General features: G+C 39.2%; 3 protein-coding genes across 4 annotated transcripts; 2 read left to right on the forward strand and 1 right to left on the reverse strand.

The window, feature by feature from the left end:
* Positions 1 to 1,315: 1,315 nt before the first annotated feature.
* prph2la (peripherin 2-like a) lies at positions 1,316 to 6,491 on the reverse strand. The gene is made up of 3 exons (XM_074661736.1): positions 5,763 to 6,491; positions 4,183 to 4,429; positions 1,316 to 1,588 (listed from the first exon to the last, which is right to left on the reverse strand). Exons 1-3 carry the CDS (start codon positions 6,341 to 6,343, stop codon positions 1,316 to 1,318), a joined length of 1,101 nt encoding a protein of 366 aa, XP_074517837.1. The 5' UTR covers positions 6,344 to 6,491.
* Positions 6,492 to 8,000: 1,509 nt separating this feature from the next.
* On the forward strand, positions 8,001 to 13,317 carry LOC141783480 (protein ELYS-like). Of its 2 annotated transcripts, none has more exons than XM_074660811.1 (15): positions 8,001 to 8,391; positions 8,644 to 8,778; positions 8,874 to 8,969; positions 9,071 to 9,214; positions 9,701 to 9,859; positions 9,955 to 10,036; positions 10,154 to 10,343; positions 10,497 to 10,640; positions 11,369 to 11,559; positions 11,653 to 11,788; positions 11,873 to 11,930; positions 12,031 to 12,160; positions 12,291 to 12,462; positions 12,547 to 12,844; positions 12,930 to 13,317. In XM_074660811.1, the coding sequence occupies exons 2-15, from the start codon at positions 8,688 to 8,690 to the stop codon at positions 13,034 to 13,036; spliced, it is 1,998 nt and encodes a 665-aa protein (XP_074516912.1). In that variant the 5' UTR covers positions 8,001 to 8,391; positions 8,644 to 8,687; the 3' UTR covers positions 13,037 to 13,317. The 2 variants fall into 2 exon arrangements, with proteins under 2 accessions (XP_074516912.1, XP_074516911.1); XM_074660810.1 differs by having other exon boundaries at positions 12,028 to 12,160; positions 12,930 to 13,316.
* Positions 13,318 to 13,908: 591 nt separating this feature from the next.
* LOC141783370 (uncharacterized) lies at positions 13,909 to 20,955 on the forward strand. The gene is made up of 5 exons (XM_074660632.1): positions 13,909 to 14,037; positions 14,132 to 14,307; positions 14,421 to 14,883; positions 18,967 to 19,073; positions 20,467 to 20,955. The coding sequence occupies exons 2-5, from the start codon at positions 14,137 to 14,139 to the stop codon at positions 20,575 to 20,577; spliced, it is 852 nt and encodes a 283-aa protein (XP_074516733.1). The 5' UTR covers positions 13,909 to 14,037; positions 14,132 to 14,136; the 3' UTR covers positions 20,578 to 20,955.
* Positions 20,956 to 21,723: the final 768 nt, after the last annotated feature.

Below are 21,723 nucleotides of genomic sequence, written 5' to 3' on the forward strand. Positions count from 1 at the left end.
TCCTGTGCCCTGAATCAATCTGAGTACAGTAGTGTCTATAACATCTAATGTGTCATGGGATTATATTTGTTTTATTATAATGAAAATAGTGAGAGCTCCAGATGAGGCAAAAATAGACAGCATTCTCTTATTAATCTCTCACAGACAGAATGAACCCACACGTTTTACTTTAGCACACTCCAAGTTTCTTTATTTCCCCAAATGTTAAAGCTGTAATTTGACAACGTCCTGCCACCAGACAATATGTTGGAGGCTTAATCCTTAAAACAAAGTAAGACATAGTTGCCTAGTTTTCAATGTATTGGTTTGGAGCCCTTACAAAACAATCACAAACAATAAAAACCGACCATCACCAGCTCAGAAGGTTTATTGTCGAGCGTTTCGTAGCTCATCCCAGCGAAAATGACTGAGGTGTTTATTATAAGACCATGGTGGCGTTGCTGAGGCACGAGTGTCATTGTAGTGATGGCTTAAACGTTCTAAAAAATGGATGATGTGTTATTATGAGTTATCAATTACATATCTGTCTGGTTAGTTGCTTTTAACTAATGTAAATGCATGAACATATTCTATCATATTTATACAACTTTGTTAGCTAAAGTCCGGTAAAACGCACAGAAAGGATCCACTGATCTTAACACCCAGAACTTAAGTAAAAGCCATGTTCCTCCAGGTCTACTGCAAGATTCAACTTGAGGCCACTCTGCGTATAGATTTATGGAATTTAATTTATCCCACATTCTGCTATAGAAATATTAAACTATGCATTTTCTATATGTACTTTGTGGCAAAATCAGGCAAAAAAACAAAAAATGGGCTTCAACTTCTGACCCACATTACTAATTTGTCTTCATCAAACACTAATATATTACTCCAGTGTTGCAGCTGACAGGTGTACAAACCTGTTTTGCACACCTGCTGCAAAACCACAATACACAGGCAACAAGATATCATTTGTAAACAACAGATTACAGTACAGATCTACAAAAAATGATGTACATTTGTGGTGATTTATGTTATGGGTGTTTAGGAACATGTGTATGGAGAGATGTTCATTCATGAATGGTTGTAAAAAGTCAACAAGGCATTCTCTGCATTTTGGAAAAGATCTACCCTGTCATACTAGGAAATGTACTGTGTGATATTTCCCACAATATACTTAAGTTTCCACAAACACCTTTGTATAGGTATTTCTTAGTTGTAATTCTTGACTCGTATGAATAAAAAAACAAAACAATAAATGTTACGTGAACCACTCTTTTTAAGTAAAGGCCCTTAGCCTTCAGGGATGCTGTTCACGGAGGCCTGAGAGAGGTCAACTGGCTTCAGGTATTTCCTTCGGCGGCACATTGTCCGGCCCATAGTGTGCTTTAGAGGTGGAGGGAACGTTGATGTTGGGGTCTCCATTGTTGCCTGTGTCTATCTGGTTGTTCTTGCCCAGGCTCTTGATGATGTTCAGGTTGATGCGGGCAGTTTCCATGAAGCTGTTTTCTAGCAGCCAGCCGTCAGACTCAGAGTTGAGGTCGCCCTGTCTCAGCACGTTTTCCAGGGAGGTCTGGAGGTAACGAACCCCTGTCAACACTGACAGCTAACACGAGACACACAGATACATATTAGTGACACCATCACACAAAATGTGGACACAAATTATACAAGAGGTCAAAGAACTAGTTTAGTTTTTCCTCAATATGGTATGCTGTAATTTTGTGTCTAATTTGTACTAAAACTGATATGTAACTGTGTAGAGGACAGCAGGAGAGTCCACTTCAAGTTGACCCAGAGATAATTATGACTAGAGATTTACTCAAGGATTAGTACTGCAAGTGTGTGACGCTAACACTGTTACTGCACATTCACTTCACACTTGCAGCACTAATACTTGCAGTAGCTACGATATATATATATATATATATTTATATATATATATATTTATATATATATATATACATTTATATATATATATAGCCAACCTTTTCTTGTTACTAATTAGATTAGATTAGATTAGATTTCCTTGAGGTACAACGTAATTGAGTTTGCAACTCCCCATCACATACACGATACATAAAAAGACAGTCTATAAATACAGGGTACTGTATAAAGACAGCTATGAGGTTAGTGACCAGTGTCGTATGTGCAAACTGTCATAAAGGGCAGTAAAAGTAAGTAGTCAATCTAAAACAATATAAAAGACAATGATTATAATAAATAATTAAATACATAATAAATAGTATAAAGTATAATCAGTCGGCATGTGCAATATTTATTTTCTTATTATTTATTATTATTTCTTAATATTTCTTTTCTTGTTACTGTTGAATTTATTTAACTTATCTGACAGGATGATGTCTCATTTCAAATTGTTTTAAGATAAACAAGAATTTATTACAGTTGTAAAGTAGAAACAATATGACTAAGATAAATATGTAAGTAATGATATTGTGATTAAGTTATATTATAAGTAATGAATTGGTATTCTGGATTGAAAATAAATTTAGATTTTGATAATTACTGATTTTTATATCAGTAATTAATTTATATTTTTGTATGACACAGATTAAAGGCAATAATTATAGTTAGAATAATTATAAATATTAATAATTATAGTTGGACAAATTTAGGAAAATTTAATTAGAGTATATGTGTGGCTCAATAAGGAAGCTGGTTGATTATTAATAATTGATTTATGGAGAAGGGGTGGGATTAAATAAGTTTATACTTCTTCTCACTCCTTTTCGAATAAATAAATCAAGGCATCAAGTGTTGACAATTTATTTTTCTTACGCTTTTCATTGTATGTAAATACTACTTGTTCCTGACTGTCCACTTGTTGGTATGAGCATTCTTTTTCTTAATTGTTTATTTTTTTTTGTATTCTACATGTTCGAAATAAATTTTGAAATGAAATGAAATGAACAATTAACAAGTTCTGCAACAGTGGTAGTAGCACAAACACAAATGCAGCTATTTTGAGAACACCTTCTCTTTAAAAGAGTACTGCATTGATTTAGCTTTGCACTCCTATAACATTGTTGGACAGTATCAAAATATATGCAGCATAACTAGTGATGTCGTTTTTGTTTTATTCCATGCACTCTTCTTCTTTGTCAAACCCTGCCGGACTACATTACCCACAATGCAATTCGACTGCGGACAGTTAGGCCAAAGGAGATGCAGGTGTGTATGCCGCTAGTAGGTGGCGAGGCATAAACCTAGCTTTAACACAAACAAGCGGTAAATTAACTTATTTCTAACTTTAGTTCTACATATTTTGTACTTATCCTCTGCTTTATGGTCTATCTGACTCTAAATGGGACCATAATTTACTAAATGAACATCATGCTGCATTGAAGAAGACTTGAAACTATGTGATTGAGACCATAAACTCATGTTTACAATATTTACTGAGATTATAAATCAAGTGAGAAGTAGGGTCATTTTCTCAAAGACTTCTATACAACCTGTTACACAGTTAGAATCTGTTAGAGCAGGGGTCAGCAACCTTTACTATCAAAAGAGACATTTTAGTCAACATAAAAAAAAACAAAATCTGTCTGGAGCCGCAAAACATTTGAGGTCACCTTGAGGGAAAAAAATTAGATTTACAAAATAAAGTCACTACTTTATGAGAAAAAAAGTCGTAATATAACAATAATAAAGTCATAACTTTACGTGAAAAAAATATGAAATTTCCAGAATAAAGTCGTAATATTACGAGAATAAAGTCATAACTTTACTATTACTACGACTTTATTCTCATAATATTATGACTTTATTCTCATGATATTACAACTTTTTTTCTCATGAATTTTTGACTTTTTTCTCGTTATATTACGACTTTATTCTCAAAATCTCAGATTTATTTATTTTTTTCCCCTCAATGTGGCCCTAATACTCCGTCGTACTGTCGTACCATAGACCTACAACAATGATAAATAAAAATGAAAATGTAAACAATAAACAGTTATTCATTTCCATTTTTATAAATCCACAGGGAGCCACTGGGGAGGGGCTAAAGAGCCGCATGTGGCTCCGGAGCCGCAGGTTGCTGACCCCTGTGTTAGACTGTTACAACTTTTTCACATATGCAGCGGTAGACTACCCCTCAAGACCTGAAAAGAGACGTTGATGCCTTTTAACATCACCATTAATAGTTCATGTTGTTATCAACTTGTCTCTCCTCACCTCAAACAGCCAGGTGATGAGTACTGTGAGGCCAATGGACTGCATGATGTGGGTGTAATAGTCCAGCAGCGCCTGGCGACATCCTTTCATCCACAGGTTCAGCTCCTCCGTCTGGTGCTCGTAGTTGAAGTGAGCGGAGTTGTTGTTGATCTGCTGCTGGATGCAGGGCCGAGGGGAGTTGGTGTTGCAGCAGCTGAAGGGGACTCCATCCATCAGGAACTTCCCCTCCACGTTACTTCTTAATCGGCTAGAAAGCAGGAAAAAGAAGGAGAAGCTCGGGATCTGTCTTAATGCTTTTTATTGCATCAGTGTGTGAAAGATTCGACCTAAGTGTGTCATTGTTTGGGACTGTACTAAAATTATTATTTGGGAGGGTATATGTAGTTTTTCTTTTTGCTGAAAGGGGGTTAGTCTGACTTTTTAGAAAAGTAGGGAAGGATCTTTTACTTTTTACTCATCCCAAATGTATATTTCAGCATTTTTTTGCAAGAATAATTACAAAAAGGATCAAATAATCACAAATGATAGCTTTAGTGTTTGCAGTGAGTCATTGAGGACAAGAATCTTGTCAGTGTTTTTGGGCTTAATTTTTCCCATCAGTCAACTACCTAATAGGACCAATATGTCAGTTATAAGAGACACATAATACACATGGATCTTTATGGATATTAGCGGTTAGGTTTTTATCTCTACCAAAAGTCTTTCCCTCCTTCACATTAGTCTGCATCATAACAGAAAACCGAATAAAAGTTTTTCAAGTTTAACCTGTTATTTAGTCAATTTTATCTTAAAACAGAGACTGGCTGGCTGTAATGTTCATAATTTTATGTTTGCCAAAAACTTGGAAATTTCTACTTCCACTTCTTTTGTGAAAATTATTATTCAGTTAATATGTTAAAGGAGCAGTGTGTAACATTTCGGGGATCTATAGGCAGAAATGGAAGATAATATTCATAAAATTGGTTTCATTAGTGTATCACCTGAAATTAAGAATCATATTTTTGCTTGCTTAGAATGAGCCCTTCATGTCTACATAGGGAGCGGGTCCTCTTCACAGAATACGCCATGTTGCTCAGCCATGTTTCTACAGTAGCCCAGAACGGACAAACCAAACACTGGCTCTAGAGAGAGCCTTTTCGCGTTTTTTACATTACCTGTAGGCCACCGTAGTTCTCTGACACACGTGAAAGGGCCGTAACGTTGCTCCTAAAGTAGTGTTATTATGGTAAGGATGACCTCTGAGTGAGGCCGTTGTTTTGCACTCGGTGGCTCGCGTTCCCACAGTCTTGGAATGGGAGGAGGGAACGGAGAGGTACTCAGTTGGTTGCAGTCTGCAACCACACCACTAGATGCCGCCAAATCCTACACACTGTACCTTTTAAGGTTTAAATAATATTACACTATATTCATTTTTTAAAATGTTTTTATAGTTATTAAGGACGAAACAAGTTATACCAACATGTATTTTGAGATATTAGCGGGAGTGTGTTGTTTATACAGTTCTTTTTTACTCTATATTAATGTAAGTGTGATTATAATCTTTAAGAAATCAGTGTCCTCATTCTGTAGTTTGCACTTACTCCACCACGTCTTTTTGGGACATATCCAGGTAACGGTTGCTGATCCACTGGATTTGAAACCAGTCTTTATATCCATTGTTCCCACAGCACTGGAACTCTATCTGCAGCATGTCCACAGTTCGCTTCAGGAAGCATCGTCCTGGTGTGTCTGTGTCCTTATAGAACCTGATGGCCTCAGTCAGCCCCAGGTTCAGAGACTCATCTAGCTCCCCACGCATGCTGTAACACATCAGAGCCCCTACCAGCACGCAGAAGGTGAAGAAGAAGGTGCATATTATGTAGGGCAGCATGATCAGCTTCCAGCGCAAGAACTTGGTGGTGTCCACGCAGTCGTAGCAGATCTTCCCACCCAGGAAGTTTATGGCACAGGCGATGAGGCCCACAGAAATCAGCATGTTGGGCACGTACTGGATGTCCCTCCCAGCCATCAGCTCTCCTCGCTTGTTGATCTCCACCTTGAGGAAGAGCCCCAGGCTGAAGAGGATGATCCCTGTCACCACTGAGATCCAGTTCAGGATCCATAGCACCTGGGCCAGCTTGTCCCGCTTGGTCTTGGTGAACTTCAATCTCAAGACGGCCATCGTATAGATCTCCTCTGTAAATTTAATTTTAAATCCAGGGTGGGATTAAGGGTGGGACACAGTTAGAGCAGGAGAGAGGAACAGGTTATCCTCCAGGGGGTGTTGGGGACCAAGGGGAGGGGGATTGGTTGTATAGTTCTCTGAAGGCCCTTTCATAAGCAGCTTAGCCTGGTAGTCATGATTGATATGTTGTGAACGCTGCATTATGGTTATACTGTAGATGTAGATGCAGGCAGGTCTGTGAGAGTATGAAAAAAAAACATTCTCACATGTCGGCACAATTTATTTGAATGGAACACTGTTATGAACAACAAAATACAATGACATGATCAGTTGTACGCAAACAGGGAACAATCTACATGAGACAAATTGAGGAAATTTCAACAAGATGCAATTTTGTTCAAAAAACATATTTTCCTTTTAAATCCAGTTGTTCTGGCATGTCTTTCTGGACGAAGCTCATACAAATAAAATGTAAGAAATAGCTGACATAATGAAACAGAATCTAAGAAATCCACTGTACCTACCTTATCCAGGTCAGCATTCACCTTGAACGTCTGGCATCCTTGTCCTCTCGTGTTCAGTTTGTTTTCCTGTTGACATCCTCCGATTTAGTCCAGAGAGGGGCGAGTAGTCGTAGTGACACAGATAGATCGAAGGCAGCCCCCGGCAGCATCAGAGAGACTAGTAGCCAAGTCCTGACCCTCCTCCTAATCCCCTTTAATCATTAATCAGCCCTCTGGGCCCGAGAAGGATTTGGACCTACCTTCTGCCACCTACGCAAATCTGACTGTCCCAGCGCTGTGAAAGTAATATATGATGGCCATTGTGTGGGAGTGTTTGTGTGTGTTGTCATAGTAGTAGTAAAAAAAGAGTAGACATCCAACTGGACATTCTGAAAAGTGACATTTTATAGTTAATCTGCAGTATGTACATCATAATGAGTACACATTTTAATTAAGCCAGCTTGTAATGACAAATAAAAACCTATTTATGTACACACAAAAAAATTAATTATTTTTCCAAGTAATACACACACATGATCTAGAGAAGTAAATAAATACCATAAAGGGTAAACTAAGGGCGGATACACACGCTGACACAATTATGGAAGGAAAACTACTACATTTATTTTCATTATTGATGAATCTGCATCATAATTTTCTCGATTAAAGCTGGGAGAGGCAGTTTTATTAGGCAAAAATTCCATAATAACTTTTCAGCATATTGTAATTCACGTGGTACACCAGGGTAGGCAGTTTTCTGGAAATGGTAAAAAAAAGGCAGAATTTGGAGATACAGCCCTCATCCTGCAGCTCTACTCTACCCCCCTCTGTCCTAAGCCCCTCCCACCAGACAATGGGGGTCCATCAGAGGAGTAGGATGTCCTTAATGTGGCCAGGACGCATTCGCGTACACACTGCTAAAAGAATGGGGTCATATGTGGCCCAGGCCACATCTGAATGTGGTCTGAAAGATCCGATCTCAATGCGTCCTCAATGCACCTTGAGTGTGTTCACACCTGTACTTAAAGCTATCCACTTGTGATCGGATCACTGAGGACGCACGTTAATACCAGGTCTGAACAGGGCCAATGAGTGATGTCATAGCAGGTGATTTACTTGTTGTGACGTCCCTAACGGGTGTGGCCAAAAGTGTGAAATGCCTGAACGATTCAAGCTGTAGAGAGCAGGGTACTTTTCCTCCCTCTGTCATTTAAGAAGTTCATTTTCACCTCCTGCTATCATCTCACCCTGGCTGGTCTTAGCTATTCTGTTTCCAACTTTAATTTCACCACACACACACATTTATACATCTTATATTTATACACTCACAGCCAGACTGCAAATCAGCCAATGAAATGTTAAGTGAGAGTGAGATTAGTGGATTAACATGTACCAAAGTAGCTTGTGTAAGAGGAGAACGTTACCGTAGCCACCGGGCCAGTCAGCTAATCCAGAAGGCAGACAGAACACACAGGACTCATCGCTGCACAGACCAAGAGTGAAGCCTAACGGAGCTACCGGAAAACTAAACCACGTCTCCAAGTAAGTATTGAGAATCCAACAAATCTTCACAATTTTCAAATCCTCAAAATAATGACTGTTCTTAATCTGTTCTTGCACAATCCATTGATATAATTATGGAAACATGTCTAAGAGAGGTTTGCAGGCTCATTGAGATACCCTAAGTACATTACATTAGCGATGGATAAAATGCCTCTAGTACGTAAGATGTTTTCATAAATAAACGTTTGTTTCTCTTGGTGTAATGAACCATAGATTCTGCCTTTATTTCAGTAATGCTCCCATGAACCACCAGTGACTCCTGATCTGAGGGCATCATGCTGGATACAGAGGGCCAGTGGTCCGAGGCGTTAGCCAGCAACAACATAAGAGCCATCATCCGCTGGCTGCGGGAGTTTACAGCTGAAGGTACATCAGGAGCATTTGACTACCTTAAAGCTAGAATTCTGTCTCTTCCATGAGTTCGTTGTTGTCATTAACATTTCATCTCCAATAATACCCAGCTGCAGGTAAAGCTGACGTGAAGAAAATCCTACCAACTTTCAGCTGCTGGGTACAGAGGACATCAGAGTTTGCAAAAAAGGAGTTATTAACACTATGTAAGAACATTTTCCTTCATCAATCATGTTTAAATGTTTGAAGTAAACATTGAGGATCTTGTTTCTCTTATATCGTTTTTATCTCTTGTGTCTTCCCACAGGTTTCAGCCGCTGCCAGGGCCTGTGGATGTTTCTGGACCGCAGCTCTTTCACCAGAGTTCACTTGCTGCTCCAGAGACTGAGGAACTTGCTCACCCTGGCCCAGTGGGCAAGGCGGCAGCTCTGTTCAGCCCACCTCTGGCATGGTACACACTTCAGAACACATACAGCATACAGCTGGAACAGCATGATGGTTTGGTTGATATTTGTCCCTGAGGGGGTGATGGATGGGACACAACGCATCCTGTGTGAAACCAACATCTAGTTGTCCTTGTGTTCACAAGCAATAAATTTCACTTTCACTTTTGAAACTTAGTTATTTTAAGCCAAAACATGTTTTTTCCCTTAAACTTAATTAAGTGGTTTTGTTGCCTAAACCTTAAGAAGTTGTAGTTTCTATTTATGTTCAAAACGTTACGTTTCATTCAGTTTTACATGTTAGAACATGTAGCTTGTAAGTTTCGCTTTCACTTTTACAACATAGTAGGTGCAGCAGGCCTCTAGTGACCCACATCTACGGTGCTTGTAGCGACTGATAACGCCTATTTAATGGCAATCGAGTGCAGCAAATGTAGTCCTAATCAGCTGCCATGTCTTTTAGAATTTACTAGAATTTGTATGTTTTTATTTAGGTGTGGGGGTCCCGTGTGTGGTCTGCAGGGATACAGTGGGCTCATCAGATGTCAGACGTGGCTGCTGGAACCGAGAGCACAGGGCCCTAAAGCAACACATCTGGCTGGGACGGCTGGTTCAGTGGTGGGGCATCATGGGACTTCTGCCCAAGTACCCTGGTACAGATACGATCACACACATTACATTATATTGACCAGATGAACTGTTATGACGCCTCTAAAGGTTTTTTTCTGTTCTCTGCTGTTGCTGTCAGATGCTCACGAGGTGAAACGCATCTCTCAGATGTGGAAGGAAATGGATAACAGCCATCGGAAAGCTCGTCTCGAGACACCTGGGTAACTCGGATGATTTGACTCGACGAAGGAAATCCGAGCCATTGTGCTTATTTTTCTCTTGCTGCAGTTTCTCTCTTTATGTATTCTCTGCTTTTCTATTGTCTTACGTTTGACTAGATGTGAGGAGGGAGAAATGGAAAGATTTCGGTCTTTGATACAGGGTATGGTGACTCAGCTGGACATACAACATGGGTGCATTTGGACTTCTGAAGACTGCACAGACCAGTGCTATCCTCCTCCTAATCTGCAGGCCCTGCTCAAGCTCGTGCTGGTGCCTCATATCGACAACACGTCAGTCCAAGCGCTTGTATCCATCCAAATACAGCATCAACAAATTCTGTGGAGCATACTGTACATTGCGTTTTCTTCTATTGTTCTCTGTCTTGCTTTATTCTAGATAAAAGCTATCTATATTATATTTGATTCAGGTTATGTACTTCTTAACCTATATCTATCACAGTTCATGTACTTTGTCCTGGATATGGCGAACTTCCTGCAGTGCAAAGATGACCTCCTCCAATCATTCTGCCACGCTTTCACTATTCCTTCCAGCTTTTCCCAACAAATCAGGGCCTTCTGGATGCTTGATCATGGCCACCTCAAGGTACATAACCAAGAAGCAAAATTGATTTTATACATTAGGTGAGTGACTGATTCTGATATTGATGAAGTCATTAAAATGAGCATGTGCAAGCTGACAGTGATTCGAGTGCATTCCAAGGGCCTGTTAACCATCCTGTTGATTGCATCAGTGTCCTTGTTTCAGCAGCCATAATGGTCTGCTGGTGACACTAAGAAGCGTGCATGATTAATGTCATAACGCTCAACTGTGCCACTCATTAGTGAGGAATTGATGTCTCACTTTTGGAAGAGGAAATGCTTTCATGTATGATAAGACATTTAAGATAAGATAATCCTTTAGTCCCACAGCAGGGAAATTTGCAGTGTTACAGCAGCAAAGGGGACAGTGCAAACAACAAGAGGCATCAGTAAAAATAAATGAACAAGATATAATAAGTAAACAAAGATAATGATAAGTAAAAAGCAAAAAATAAATAAAATATATACAATTATAGTAGTAAAAAATGTAGTAGACAGATATTATTGCACATGAAATATGAAATGTTGATATACATGTACAGGATGGATGATATACATTGATATTGCACATGATGAATGAATTCATTGTCACAATTTGCCGGTTTATTTCTTGAAGTAGGAGAGATGTAACTGAGGTTGTTTTTTTCTCATGCATGTTAAGAGACAACATTTAAAATGTCAGTCAAAAAACACCTTGTAATGCTGCTTTATGTGCTGTTCCATCCTACCCAGGCCTCCATGGAGTTATTGCTGAGCCCAAGGGCTGCTGCTCCCCGTCTCTCCTGGCAGCATCGTTGCATCATCCACTGTCTGCTAACAAGGAAGCAGCCTCAGTTGGCGTTACGGTACCTCCACTGGACCAGACCCGCAATAGAGAGCACTGAGGATGCTAAGCTCTGTGCAGATGTGCTACTTCAAAACAGGTACACTCTGGTACACTAATGGCGTCAGAGTCATATGTTTAATCATCACTTATTGTCTTATTGTGTGTCGTTGACAATATCTCTGGTCTCCAGTTGCGTCCCTGAAGCCGGTGCTCTGCTGAAGAGAGGCCACACTAAAAACGACAATGTGGTCATGTACTTCCTCCAGGCTTGTAATGGATTTGGTCTGTGTGCAGAGGCTTCGAAATGCATCCCTGCAGGATACAATGTACGTGAATACAGCAAAACATAATGCACTAAAGATATTGAGTCTTGAATTGACTTTTCTTTTCCCCCTAAAATTCTTTATCAGGTTGAAAGGGACATTGTAAATGGGACTACAAGGTCACAGTTGCCACTGATAAAGAAAGGTAAAACAGATTAAATGAATTGAATATTTAATGGTATCAGGACAGAATAAAGTACATTACATTTAACCATGAGATTATTTTTCATACAACCTTTCAGCAGGAAGGCCACCCTGCCCGCTGTCTGCCAAGCAGTATCAGGCTCAGAGAGTCGATACAGTGTCCCAAGAGGAACTGGTCCAACTAGTCAGAGAGGCTGTGATAGAAGTGAGAAAGCCACAGCCCACGATAAGGTACTGATGTTGTAGATGGTATTTGAGCAAGATACTTAACCCCAAATTGCCCATGTGGACAACAGAGGTTGAGTTATGTTCAGTACCCCAGAGAACTCAGCAGATCACTTCTCTATGTTCTTTATTCCAGGGAGGTGGTGTGGCCGGAGCACACAGAGAGAAAATCGAACAGCAGAGAGATGTTTCTGTCAACCCAGGCTCTCCGTCATCTCACGCCCAGCCCCTCCCCAATGAACATGATAGAAGAAACAGAGCAAACAGCACATACAGATGAACCAGAAGAGGAACAGCCTGTCCATAATGTATGCCTCACCAGTGTTCCTTTGAAAAATGACCACAAAAAGTATAGATAGTTGATTTCAATACATCTGTTCTTGTCCCAGCAGCAACCTGAGTCACCAGAGCACATTTCTTCTTCTGAGGATCTGAGCTCTGAGTCGGTCTCCTCCTTCACCTCAGCCTCCTCCTTGCCTCTGTTGAGACAGGACCGTCCTCATGTGTATGAAAGTACCTTGACTCTGCAGAGGATCTCCTCTTTCCTCACTGATGGAGAGAACCAAAGCAGGGAGGAGGAAGAAGAGAGCAGAACCCCTTCATCAGTTGAAGCCTTGTCAGATTGCCCTGAGCTGACAATGACACTAGATGGTGCCACAGACCTTGTTTTCTTGAGCAACTCTGCAGAGGGTAGGTTTTGTGTTGGATTTTATTTGCACACCATTCACATTAAGAGGCAGTCAAAAGATAAAGAGAAACTTCATCTCTTTGTTAGAGGGAGAAGAGGATGTTGAGACTGTTTTCTCAAGCGAGGACTTTCTCAGTGTTGATGCAGTTTCAGGACCTTCCATGGATGAAACCATTCCTGTAAACAAGAGGTGAGATCATCTTATCTCACACTATACTTATACATCAGACCGGCACATACGGGTACTTAGCAAAAAGTCAAGGCCCGCCCCCTTTTGGGGGATAGAAAACCAAAGATCCTATAGATGTCATTGCAATTTGACATGCGTTTGGATTGTAATTTTGACAAGTTCGTATGCATTAATCTCTTGTTAACCAAACGTTTGATTTATACACATGTTTAATAATTATTTTGCGACCTTGCCTGAACCTGAGCGTTTCGCGATGCCTTAATAAATTAAGGTTGATAGACGCCATGTCCCTTCAGTCTTCCCCTGTCCAACACAGCGGCTGGATATTGCTTATCCAGACATCTATACATACAGTATTTGATTGAATCACGTTAGACTAAGTGTTGTCTTTAAATAATAATGGTCTGGTCTATAGCTTGCAGCCATAAAGCCACTCAATTATATCTTTTTTTTAGGACGTGGCAGGGGAACAAATCAGAGATCAGCGTTTTTAGATTTATTGTTGGTGCAACCAACTACACAGCAACTCTTCGGCATAGCGTTATTACTATTACCGGTTTGTTTAAAGTACAAGTTTGGAGACATGTTTCAACTTCTTCCGTTTACTCTGTTGCTGTCTATGAGGAACACGTAATCGTTTTCCCCTAAAAGGGGACAGGTCGTGCGAAATCTGGCAAAAACTTGCTGCCCGACAACCAACCCTAACCTGAACTATTCAAGATCAATGCCAAACCTTAACCATCTTGCGAGAGCCTGTGGGTTACCTTCTAGATATGACCAAGGGGGTGTGGTCAGGAGAGCCTACTCTGGATGACGTATTGCCGGTCTGATGTATGGTGCACTTAACACTGGTGAGTAAATTAAAACTGAGTTATATTTGTTTCTTATGGTCCATTTGCAGGTTATATCTTCCCCTTCAGTTCTACAGTGATGAGGTCAGCCAATCAGTGCCCTCCCTCTGTGAGCCCCAGGTGGAGTGTCACAGCTTCCTCTCACCTGACTATGGTGTGTAGGTGCATCCAGCTGGAGGGACAAAATATATCACAGTGAATTGTGGTTTACTGAATTTTCACATCACTGCATGAATTCTTATCTGCAGAGAACATGGCCTGCTGTAAAGGAGAAGAAGTTGTTCATGGTCCCCCAGATGTCACAGATCTGTGGAGCTTTGATTTAACACTCGACCGAGAGGACCAACCAGATTGCATCCCTTCACAGATTTTCAGTTTTAGTGAAGCAGCCACACCTGACTGTTTCCTGGAAGAAGAATGTCAGGTAAGCAATATCTCTCTTTAAATTTACTGTACATGTAGGTTGATTATCACAGTACCTGTTTTCAAAATGCAAAAGGCTCTTCATGTGTGATGTTTTTCACTGTATGTGCCCAGAAAACACATGAGCATCAACAGCAAGAGGAAGCAGTGGAATGCTTCAGTCAAGACCTCTCCTGTGCCCTGTCTGAAACCACCGTGCTGACTGACCTTCACCAGAGCCTTCTGTCAGAGCATCCTGTATCCAGTGGCTCAGGTGTCTCAGTAGAGACCGGTCGGCAGGACATCTCCCCTCTCACCCCCGTGTGGAGCTCTATTTTCCGCACACAGCTTCCGATCTCTGGTAGCTCTCTGACCCCCAGCCTACCCTGCAACATCATAACCACCTCTGCTCCCTCTGACACCACCAATGAGAGCTCCCCCATATCCCAATTAAAGACGGATGAACACAATGTCCAGAGCACCTCAGCCTGGCTCGATCATTGCAAGATGGGCAGCTGGTGGACACAGGACCTGGAAACCCATAGAGCTTCCACTGGCCTTCTACCTGCTTCAGAGCCAGGAGCAGCTATCGCATCAGGTGAATATTTTTTGATGTTTTATATCTCCGCGCCGTCAAAAGCCGTTTCTGTTGTTTGTTAACTTGGTATAAAGAAACCAGACCAGCCCTCACACTAAAGTGGTTAAAAACCATTAGGGCTGGGACAATACACCTATCTCCCGATTCGAGTACTATCACGATACTTTGGTGCCGATTCGATATATTATTTTGTCGACATGATATACTGACTTTTTAATGTTTTCGACATACTAAACTATGATTAATTTTTTATTTTGTCAACATATTATACCATGATTTTTTTATTTTTTCGACATACTACTCTGACTTTTTTTTCGACATATTATACTATGACTTTTTAAAAAAATTAAATTAGACATACTATGACTTTTTTTATTTTTTCAACATACTACACTATGACTTTTTTATTTTTAAGACACACTATACTATAATTTCTTTTTTCTTTTTTCCAACATACTACACTATGACTTTTTAGAAAAAACTTCAACATACTATACTATTACTTTTTTTAATTTTTTCGACATACCAACCTCACTTTTTTTTGACATACTATGATCTTTTTATTTCTTCAACATACTATACTATGACTTTTTTTTTTTTTTTTCAACATACTACACTACGATCTTTTGACATATCATACTATTGCGTTTTGTATTTTTTCGACATACCATACTGACCTTTTTTTATTTTTAAGACACTATTCTATGACTTTTTTTTCGACATACCATACTATGACTTTTTTTTTATTTTTTCGACATACCATACTGACCTTTTTTTATTTCTAAGACACTATTCTATGACTTTATTTTTTTGACATACATTTTTTGTAATGTACTATACTATGACTTTTTTTTTAATTCAACATACAATACTATGACTTTTTAAATTTTTTCGACACACTATACTTTGACGTTTGAATTTTTTCGACATACTATACTATGACTTTTAAAAAAAAAAATCGACATACTATAGCTTTTCATTTTTTTCCACATACTATACTATGACTTTTATTTTTTCCACATACTGTGCTATAATTTTTTTCCACATACTTTACTATGACTTTTTATTTTGTCGACAAAATATACTGACTTTTCTTATTTTTTCAACATACTGTGCTATAACCTTCTTTTTTTTTTACATACTATACACTTTTTTTTCAACTTACTATATCATGTCCCTTTGTTATTTTTTTGACATACTATACTATGACTTTTTCAAAAAAAAATGTCAACATACCACCACTCAGGACCAAGCATTGGACTTGGGGCAATGGAGCATTCTCCATGGCTGCCCTCTCCCTCTGGATATCACTCCCCAAACACATCCTGCACCAACCTGTTGACATTCAACTCACCTTTTTAGGACAGCTTTTAACTTGTAATTAATGTTACGTGTTTTATATGTTATGTTGTTTTTCTTTAGGATATGTAAAGTTTTTGAGTTTCATGACAATCACCCTATGAAGAAAATGCATTATTCTTACTATGACTTTTGCTTTCGACATACTACACTATGACTTTATGACCGACTTTTTTCGACATACTATACTATGACTTTATGACCGACTTTTTTCGACATACTACACTATGACTTTATGACCGACTTTTTTCGACATACTATACTATGACTTTTATGCCTTTTTTCGACATACCTTACTATGAATTCTTTTAGACTTTTATTGACATACTATATTTATGAATTTTTCATGCCTTTTTTCGACATACTATGACTTTTTTCGATGTATGAAAAAGTCAGAGTATAGTATGTAAAAAAAGTCAGTCGTATGTAGAAAAAATTCATTGTTTAGTATGTCGAAAAAAAAGATATAGTAGTTTGTCAAAATGTCATAGTATAGCATTTTGAAAAAAAAAGTCATAATGTACTATGTCAAAAAAGAAGTCATAGTATAGTATATCAAAAAAATATATGTTACAGTTTGTCGATAAAGTCATAGTATGTATTTTTCAACATACTATACTATGACTATACTGGCTCCCTGTTACACAACGGATCCAATTCAAAGTCCTTCTCTTCACTCACAAAGCCCTCCATAACCAGAGCCCCTCCTACCTGACTGACATGCTTCACCAGCACACTCCTTCCCGCAGCCTCTGCTCCTCTGATGCCAACCTCCCGTCTCCACCACTCAGGACCAAGCGCTGGACTTGGGGCATAGCTGTGTAATTAATGTTGTGACTTTTACATATGTTGTTTTTCTTTATGAAAATTTTTACTCATGTAAAGTGTACTTGAGTTCCATGACAAGTGCCCTATAAATAAAATGTATAATTACTATGACTTTTGCTTTATTACTACTATACTATACATACTATGACTTCCTTTTTTCAACATAATATACGATGATTTTTCAACCTACTATACTAAGACTTTTTGGACTTTTCTCGACATAGTATACTATAACTTTTTTAAACATGCTAGGACTTTTTTTCGACATATGATACTGTGACTTTTTCAACTTACTACCACTTCTTTTTCGACATACTATATATACACACTATGAATTTTTTTAATATACTATACTGTGACTTTTTCGACATACTATGACTATACTGGCTCCCTGTTCCAGAGCATATCCAATTCAAAGTCCTTCTCTGCAATATCTGTCCTGAAACACAACATATTTTATATTTTTTGAGCATGTAGACTGACATCTATGGTTACCATCTAAATTTTTCAGGGTGAGAGAAAATCATGAAATCTTCCATTTAAAAAAAAAAATTTGTATATCAATATTTACAATGATAACCAAAGCTCGATGAAAATTAATTAAAATGTCTTAAAAAATATATAGTAAGAATAAGTGATGTAAACCATAAAAATGAACATGTTACAGATTCAAAGCTTAACCACAATGTGATTTTGTTTACCTGTTTATATGTATTACATACTCCGATGGTGAGTCAAAAGTGACCGTAGTTGCAGAAACACCGATATAAAGCCATATACAAACCTGTGCAGCCACACCGGTCCGTATAGAGATGATGAAATATGTGCTACCAGTTGCCTTATTGACATTTAAAACTCCCAAAACATTGCAAATGGTCATTAGCAGTATGCTAATTGAAATCCCAATTTATGTCATTGCTAGCAGGAGTGTAAGGATGAATAATCTGTGTTTGTGTTCTGGCAACAAATAATTGTATGTCAGAGGTGTTGCTGTTCACTGCAGGGTGCAGGACACAGGTACATGTACCAAAGGCAGGGGGTCTCGGCTGCTAAGAGAGGAAGTGAAGTGTCAGAGACCTCGCTGCAGCAGTCAGTCATCCAGAAAACAACCCCCCACACTGTCTATGGGAGGGGTGTACTGTCTACCACTGCAAGCAGACTTCCCTCCATCTGCTGGGTTGTGCTGATCACCACTGGGCCTCAGGGATCTACGGCCTATTGCCCCACGCTGATGCCCCAACCTTGTCACTAGGACAAGGGTTAAAGACATAACAGTGGAGCAATGTTGCATAAAATTAAAAGGATAGTGTCTGGCTGTTTCCCAGATATCTATTGTGTGTGATGTTTCCAGCAATGGATCGTTACAACTAGGGATGCACCGATCTGACTTTTTCAGTCTCGATACCGATAGCGATACCTGAGCTTTGGGTATCGGTCGATACCGAATACCGATCCGATACCGAGTACTGATCTGATAACGGTGTTTAATTAATTAGCTGTATGCCTCACTGTGTGGAAGTGACTGGGATCACTCTTTTATAGTATATAAGGCAACATCAGGCTTGACTTAAAAATTGCTTTCCTAAATTTGTAAAACAAAATGTAACAAATAAATACATAGATATAAATTTACTTAACTGTTATTTATGATTAACAAATACATAAACAACTTCGCAAAAAACCTTCATATTTAACATGAATTACAATTCAAGTGTAAACATTTTAATGCAGCAACAAATTGGTCAAACAGGAATTAAAATTACAGTATATAATAGTATATAAACATAGAATTGAATTGAATAGATAGACCCCGTTGTCACCGATACAACTGGTGAGATTTCAATAGAAAAAAAATTCAGACAAAGTTTCTTACTTACGGTTTCTGTTCCTTCACAGATACTAAGAGGGCTTCTCTTGTACTGGGCCAACCGTATTCCCACAGTCTGGTCAACTTCATGGACTTCAGTGCAAAGCAAAAAGGAGACAGCAGAGATGACAAACAGGTACTTTCTTCTAATGACACATACTGTACGCTGAAGCTGTGGTGTATTCATCATGAGCCAGTCTGTAGCCAGTAGGGGACACTATTGTTCCAGTTAAGAAGCTTGACAGCATCTCTGATTTGGATGATCTCATTTCTGGTCCCTGGGGATTTTGCTTCATCACAACCCAGCAGGTGCCCTCTTTACTACCCTTCATCCCTCTCTCTCTTGTCCTCCAGCATAAACACCGTTGCTTTTAAGATCTCCGACTACAATGATGTCATTTTCTAAATATGAAGGCAGCGTTCAGGGGGATGTGAATCAATTGTGTCTTGAAGTACAGAGTCAAAATGTTCATGAAATACCACATAATGTAGCTATTATTTATCTGTCAAAAATACAAAATATCTGACATTGATGTATTTTTACATTGCATAATTTTACTGTTGTGCATCGACCTGAACATTACACTGCTTAGCATCATCGCGTGGATATGACCGGGTAATTGTTTTACTGAGGTTTTATTGGATAATTGTTTGATTGGGATGCAGTCACCTAATTATTTTGTTCAGAATTGGGGACCATATGGAGCTTGGCAGGTGAAACGTAATTAGGCCATGTTAATTTATGATGATTATACCTTGGGCCTGAGTGGCCTATACTGTATAAAACAGTGTGTGTCCATCACGGCCAATCTATTCTGGTTGTACAGTGCATGTTTGTCGTGAAGGCATTACATCCATTAACTTGCAGTCTCAGTGAGAGTTTCCGGAGGGTTGTTTTGAAAGAAGTGCTGTTATCCAATTGTTCATCCGGGCCAGAAATGAGGCTGCTTAATTAGTAGATAGAGAGATATTAAAGACTAATGTGTGAAAATTAGTTTAAGACAAACCCTTACTGGCTGATCAAACGGTCATCTATTTAATGCCAGAGTGGCTAAAGATAAGAAAATCAGGATATTAAGCATAGCTATTAGCCTAAACTATAAATTTTGATCTCGTCCCATATGACCTCATGCATGACTGTTTATGGTGATTATTGTGGCACAGTTGTAAATGAGACATTCACCATGGTGAAAAACAAAGTCGTCGATCAAATCGTAGATGCTCACAAAAGAGATCATGCCACGCTTAAAAAGATATCACAAAATGAATTATCGACTTTCTTTATGAAAATACCAATATTTGCACAGAGAGAGGCGGGGAGTAGTAGTGTTGGGTGATGTTGAAACATTCAAGATGCGAGGGGGAGACGAATGGCCTCTATTAGGAGCATTTAATCAGTGCTCCCAGTCTCCAGCGCCCCCCCTGGGGAAAGATTAATGGCTACAGGATATTTCATCAGGCCCTCCACATCACTGCCCAGGATATGAGGCTGTAATTGTGTCTGTTTTTGCTGTTGTTTTGTGTTACAGGCAGACAAAGAGGAGCCCGCAGGTTGGAGCAGTTTGGGGAAGGGCTCACAAGGTGCCATAAGAAGTGGGAGAACACTATTAAGGAAAGGAAAACGAGTGAAGAGAGCATGAAGATTTAGAACATCTATGACACACAGTGAATGAAATATATTCTCTAAGTCTTTTAACATCTTTCTTTTGATCCAGAAATACCTTTTGAATCCAATCAAAGCAATACTGTAAGGATTAACTCACACCAAATTTAACTAACTTGATGATCACCACAGACTATTCACCTTGACTTGATCCGTCTCCCCGTCAATCAATCATCTGGTCAGATTGGACGGCTGCTACTGCGTCTATCAGCAACCTTTTCTATACCCGGTGATATTGTCCTGCCACACCCTTTCTCTTCCACGTGTCAGAGACACTCAATAATGAATTTCTCAGGAATTATTGATAAACATAAATTATTAAATATATTGCTAATTAAAACTCCAGTACAAAATAGATATGTCTGGCTTATATTGTGTATTTTTTTATCATCCATTTGAAACATAAATGCACTACATGTAAAATTCAGCGATGGTGTCCTTGAAAATGATTCTGCACTTTAGATTCCTCATTGCTTTTTTTTTGCCTCTTGAAAAAAAAAAAAGGATGTTTGCTTTGCTGCCATTGCATCTCATGAAAAATGGATGACCTCCCAGTGCTTTCTGCTGCCCATCGCTCCCCATATTTGCACAGAGCCGAGGGAGTGCATTTGGGTTAGCATCCTCCTCCCTCCCTCCTTCCCTCCCTCGGTGGCTCGTTCTGGGGGTGAATAACTTAACACATATTTCAGCTTGACACACTTCTGCTCCGGGTCTCCCCTGGGTGCCCGGTTCACGAGCCCACACTTGCTGTATTATTTAAAAGTGTGGTTTGGAGTTCTCTGTGTGTGTGGATGTGCATGTAATCTCCGGTTTGTGTGAGGGGAAAAGCCTTATGGAGTTGTTAGGCCTTTCTCTGTGACCTTGCAGGTGTGGCTGCACCTCTGACACTAGATGATGTCTGAAGTCCAGCCAGAGACAACGTAAGCATGGCAGCATAGTTTTTTTTACTTTTTGCTGTTCTGTGCTTTGATATTTCTATTAGAAAAAGGAGAAAATTCTGTTTCAGAAGCAGCACAATAGTCATAATGTATTAACAGAAAGAAATAAACTGCAAAGTGATTTATTACAGGAAATAGTCATCTGGACAATTTATCATACACCCAAGAATGAAGATCTGCCAGAG

The sequence above is a fragment of the Sebastes fasciatus genome, chromosome 15 (genome assembly GCF_043250625.1).
Source record: "Sebastes fasciatus isolate fSebFas1 chromosome 15, fSebFas1.pri, whole genome shotgun sequence".
NCBI classification, from domain to species: Eukaryota; Metazoa; Chordata; class Actinopteri; order Perciformes; family Sebastidae; genus Sebastes; species Sebastes fasciatus.